Here is a 6,000-nt window from a genome sequence, read left to right as displayed (position 1 = left end):
CAGCCTATGCAGCCGGACGTGGTTATTCGGGATATCCAAGCTTCGGTTTGCCTTACCCTGCTGGTGAGTACAAGCACGAGTTTAAAATTTCCAAAAGTGCACCCACAGACACGGCATTTATGGCAAGAACTTCCAAGTACTACTCAAACGATACCCACATACATACTGCATTCGCATACATATGTTAACACGCGCACAAATGTGGCATCCTTGAGTACTATACATAATGATAACTTTACTATTACCTTACTCTCATCTTGAACTCCCTTCCCTACCCTCAAATACACAGCCAGAAACTGCATGGCCTCCTGTGAAGGTGTGAATATGTGAACTTATTTGTACAAAAGTACATATATATTTATAAATGCAGGCGCATAATTCCCAAAACTTCTTTCGTGCTACGTTTATTATTCAACTTTGTTTTAATTTTGAAATGCTTTCTTATATTTCAATGCCGATCACATTCAACAGCATAAATGCCAAGCAGCAGCTGAGAAAAAATCTGTGTTTTAAACGGTTATTCATACTCCACATATTTTACACACAGACTTCGGCCCCTAACCCCCGTTTACTGAACCTAATCTCGAGGTTATCATTATGGTGCCTAGAACTCTATGAACTATTATACTTGTGAGTTATTTGCCAAACCAATAGTTTTTTTTTCAATTGAACTTTAATTAAGTAAATTTTTCTTGGAGCCCAAATTACACTCATAATCGCAAAACTTTAAGTGTATACTACCTCTGGACACGACTTTGAAATCCTCATATGCTTTTATAACTTGCCATCCTCTTTCATAACTCTTTACCATCAAGAATCGAATAAAAACTCAATTGGAATTTTTTTGTGCAGTTTGTTTCATACCTCAGGGAAGCTTCGTTCGGTTTATTTTTTTCATTAAATTGCACAATATATTACTATCGTAGATTTTTAACCCCATTTAATCTAACAATAAAAAAATGTTCTTCTTCTGTTAAGAAACATATAAAGGCTTCTCACCGGACCTGCAGAAAACGTACCTTTAAGACGGGTTAAAGAAGTTAGAGCATCGACGGATCAACTGTATAAAGCTAAACAGACACTATGTTGAGAAATGGGTCACCACTTTTCTAATATATTCTATTTTCTGTTATAGGCAAAGTACTACATATCGTACCGCTCTCCTATACTCAGAATCTTGAAAATTAGTTTATTGGATTGATGTACCATATACATTTTCTGAAATTAGGAAGAAACAAAAATAGTTAACATAACATAACTAATATTTGGACAATGAAGACAGTACTAAAACAGCAAATTGGCCCGATGTGGTTAATTAAACGATAAAGGACTACCGTTAGGCTTGTTGTGTTCTCTTTCTAGATTTTGGTGATAATGACAGGACATAGGAGAAGCTGTATGCAATGTTAGGAGTTTATCTTACGTTGCTCTAAATTAAATATATTAGGTTTGCTTATTCCAGAAATATGTACTATAAGCAAGCGTTCTAATGCTTACTTCTTAAACAATAAAATAACAAAACACTTTCTGCAAACGTTTTAATAATAATCATCTACAGCAGGATTGCGAATTTTTTAATTCAAAAATTTTAGATTAAATATTAGATTTTCAATCATTTTCCGTATTTCTGTTTAAATTTTTTTAATTTTATAATCCCAAATATGAAATTAAGAAATAAAATAAAAATTAACTCAAATATTTTTTAATGTATTACTTGCAACCCTGATATACAACCCACATATTTTATGTCTTCATTGCAATATATATTTTCGAATGTTTGCTTTTTTATTTAATATTTGAACCCTTCAGTTTTTTATTTGTATTGTATGTATGTATGTACAACAAAAGTTTAATTTAAACTTTTAACTTAGTAGTTTGTTAATACAGTTCATTAAAATCACATTATTGAATTATTTCATGAAAACGAAGCATAATTTCGGGAGATGGCAGGGAAATGCAAAATGGAGGGGTTATAAACTACACTACCAGAAGCACTATGGTATTTTCTACTGTTCTACCAGCTGTCTAAGTAATATTGATATTGAAAGAAAGGTATTCAAGATGTTTTATATCGGAATACAGTTTTACACGATAACCACAGTTTAACACTCTTATTCTTTCTGATGCTAGGTATTAACCTGAGAGCGCCAGGATGTGCCCACTGTGTGACAGGCTAAAAAAATGTCGATTTTTGGGAATTAAATTTAAAAAAACCTACTGTATCGATTGTTTTGAAATTTTAGGGTATATTTAAAAATGTTTTAAGAATGCGCAGTAAAATTTAAAACAAATATTTTAGTTTGAGTGATACGAGATCTTAGACTAAAAATAAAGATCATCGACTGCTGAAGTAATTCCGGCCTTCTCCGTGAATGAAACCTCAAAATGAAAAAACCTCGTTAAACTATAAAATATTTTCCGTACAAGTCAAACCCTATAAAAAAATTAAAAATTGACACAATGGCGGTGTTTACAAAAAAAGTTTAATTTTACGCCAAATTTTGGTAGTTTTTGGCCTGCCAAAATTCGATAGTGGATCATATCAAAAAACCGATAGGTCATTGTATGTAGAATTATATATAGAACAGGTTATATACAGAAAATAGAATTCCATGATGATCGGCTCATTTGTCTTCGAGTTATCACTTCAGCAAATTTGTAAACTCCTGTTTCAAATTTGTAAAATCCTGTTTCGAGAAAGTGGTTGAACTATTTGAGATATCGATTTAAAATTTTAGTATGTTATTGTCGATTTTTCAAAATTTTACACTAGGGATACCCCTTAAGAGAATATAGCAAAATGCAATATTAGGACGAATTCTGTTTTTATGATTTTACCATAAAATTTTTAATATGTTTGTATCACCCAAAACTAATCGCGATAGGTATGGAGTGTTAAAAATATAAAGGATCAGGATGACGAGACGAGTTGAACTCCGGGTGACTGTCTGTCCGTCCATCCATTTGTCCATCCGTCTAACCACATCCGCATCGCGATAACGAGGGGCGCCTGTAGTTTGAAAATGATTAAAAAGTGATTATGGATGATAACCACGCTCACTCCCCATATAACGGTTTTGTTAAAAACTATTAAAAGTGCGATAAATCAATAACTAAATGCGTCAGAAACATAAAATTTTACACACGAAACGATACCAAAGGGCGATATGGAAGCCGCTTTCGATGGCGTGGCACCATCCGCATTTAAATATTTCGGGACCTACTCGACCGTTTTCAACCAAATTCTGTAGGTAGCATTACAGGTTGGTTGAAAGGTTTATTTTGTACGAATTTTATTTTATTTTTTGTTCAATATAATCTCCATTAACTTCAATATACTTATTTCAATGGTTCTCCAATAATTTTATGCCCGGCTGTAATAGCTTCTTCATTCGACGAAAAACGCTTTCCACGAAGGGATTGTTTCAGATTTCTGAAGGGGTAGTAGGCAAGCACCAATTGATATATCATATACAACTATATAATTAAGTAAATAAATTGAGAGAGCGTGTTTTTCTTCTAACGGTGGATCGCTGTACCTAAAATTGACAAAACCGGTTAAAAACTTGTCCCATCTTATCTTAATGAAGCTCAGAGAGCATCTACAAGTATTTCTGTCAATAATATGTAGTAATGCCAATATGGATAAAATTGGGTCAATACTACACCAATCTTCCATATACTTAATAAACGATTTTCAAACTTATGCCTTATATATAAGATAACTTAACAAAATTAACTGACCGTATAATATTGGATGTACTTTAGTTTAGTGGTGAAAATATGTGAAATTATGTAACTTTGCTCAGCTAAATAAATACAATATAATATATTATATATATATAATATACATATAATAATAAATAATAATTTCTTCTAACAAACCTTATTACATAAATACATTATTTATCTGAGCAATAATATCATCTGATCTTCTGGTTAACGTTTTGCACATCAACTCAATATGTTAAATTTATCCTCTTGAGTCTATGATCCATAACCTCGTATATTTTAATAAAGTACTAAATTTGATTGTAATTCATTCACGATTTCATTGAATAATGAATGTTGAATTCTATCGCAACATTTTTTAATATGACGTTTTGTCAGCGCCTTTGATCCTTGCAAGTTGCAAGAGTATGAAATGTTCGGCTACTCCCGAACTTAGCCCTTCCTTGCTTTTAGATCCCAGCCTTCAATAGTAATACCACCGTGAGAAGCTAAATTGATTCAACCATGTCCGTCTGTCTGTATATACGTATGGATTATGGCTCAAAGTACAATGTCTGAAAAAATTGCTCAGATCGAACCACTTTAGCATATATGTAGCTGCCATACAACTGACCGATCAAACTCAAGTCCATGTATGAAAACCATCAAATTTTAAAGGTCACCTGCAAAATTTATTGTTTTCTTCTCTTTGGCTGAATCCATAGTTTTCCTTACATAATAATCACGGCATCGGAAATGAAAATGGAAGTATTGTACAAACTCACCTATTAAGTAGATTTTATTTTATGTACAGAAGACCTTTCATTGAAAGCTCTGCGGCTGCAATTCTTGAGTCAATGCAACTTATACGCAAATTTTCTCGAATAGTTTGCCACCATGTTGTTTGATAAATGTATATATATGCTGAGATCGACATACATTTGTATAAATTATAATTTGTTTTACGCCGAGGAAAAGCTTTACATATAAATCGAACAGATTCATGAACTTCTGCGAGAATACCTCTTAACATATGGAAGCTAAGTTCATATGTAAATATTCAGGGACCTTTTATTGCCATTTATCAAATGTAATATTTTACATTGACCGCCTACACTTTAGACCATTATTTTTATTTCTTAGCATTTTAGTATTATTCAAAATTATTCATTTTAATTATAATTTGGGTTTTAATTGAAAATTTCTTTTTATTTCTTTTCATTTCATTTTAATATACGTATGTATATCGATTGCTCTTCGCTTCTGCAACCTCGCAATTCCGAACGGGCACTTACTTGCTTTAACAATCCGTGGTGACATACCTGCTCATTCATTGATTCCCTTTCGGTCGCAAAGCTGGTGTAATGAGTGTGGTGCCCGATAACCGCATACTTATCGGCGATTATATGACGATGACGACGCCTACGGCAACAACGACAACATAAAGCGCTATACAAAGAATATGCGCCGCTTATCGCACTTAACTACAGTTATACCGTTATAATTGAAATAACAGACGCTTACTTCTGAAGGAAGTGGAGCTATTCGCACGGTGTCATTTGGTACAATTGGAAATTTTTTTTATCTCTCGACTTAATTCGTTGAGTTTACACTTTTTTAAGTTTGAAAGAATAATTTAATGCCCAGAGCTAATCGTTACGCAAATAAATATGTATATACTAGGTAAATGTAAAAATACGTAAAACAAACTTCAAAAATTAAATATATCGCGCTAAATAAGTATACCTATGCAGATATACATACCATACATACATACTAATGTACGCTGACGTCAAATATTTAATTTTTTTAATCTAAATTTTATTAAGGTCTAAACATAATGCTGCAATGTTGATTTAAAATAAAATGAAAATATAAAGAGAATAATTTTAATGTCAAATTAAAAAGTAAATTTTGTTTTCAACAATAAATGGAAATTCATAATTGAATTGGATTGAAATATTTTTATTGTCAACAACAATTCTTCATATCTTTATAATTAAATTGAATTTTTTTTTGTTGTATATCCTTATATATTGATTGAAATCTTATCCATCATATTATATGAATGACAAGAACTACCATAAAGACATATGGTCCATTAAGAGATCACTTGGGATTCGTCGAGCAAAAAAAGGCCTGAGCTCAATAATTTTTTTTTCATATAAATCATAAATGATATATTTTATTTAAACTTTTTATTATTCCAAAGATACATATTTTATAATGATTTTGTGAAATTTTCAAAGAAAATATTCAAAACTCGGTCATTACGATGTCATTTCCGGC

At 31.8% G+C, this 6,000-nt stretch overlaps 1 protein-coding gene across 9 annotated transcripts in view; it reads left to right on the top strand.

Annotated features, from left to right (window-relative positions):
• Positions 1 to 6,000, top strand: part of LOC106619204 (RNA-binding protein 6) — a 425,212-nt gene that overhangs the window by 387,201 nt on the left and 32,011 nt on the right. For 8 of the 9 annotated variants that reach the window (XR_011397026.1, XM_036360378.2, XM_036360376.2 and 5 more), the window contains one exon: positions 1 to 63. This exon is cut by the window's left edge and continues 21 nt beyond it. Coding sequence is in view for 8 of the 9 variants with exons in the window: in XM_036360378.2 (XP_036216271.1) it covers positions 1 to 63 (63 nt within the window). In the remaining variant the exon portion in view is untranslated. Of the gene's footprint in view, positions 64 to 5,067; positions 5,661 to 6,000 lie in introns of those variants that run through there. The other variant, XM_036360385.2, reaches the window with a different exon arrangement.

The sequence above is a fragment of the Bactrocera oleae genome, chromosome 6 (genome assembly GCF_042242935.1).
Source record: "Bactrocera oleae isolate idBacOlea1 chromosome 6, idBacOlea1, whole genome shotgun sequence".
Taxonomy (NCBI): domain Eukaryota; kingdom Metazoa; phylum Arthropoda; class Insecta; order Diptera; family Tephritidae; genus Bactrocera; species Bactrocera oleae.
The sequence above is the reverse complement of the archived record's forward strand: the minus strand, read 5'-3'. Positions and strand labels throughout refer to the sequence as shown.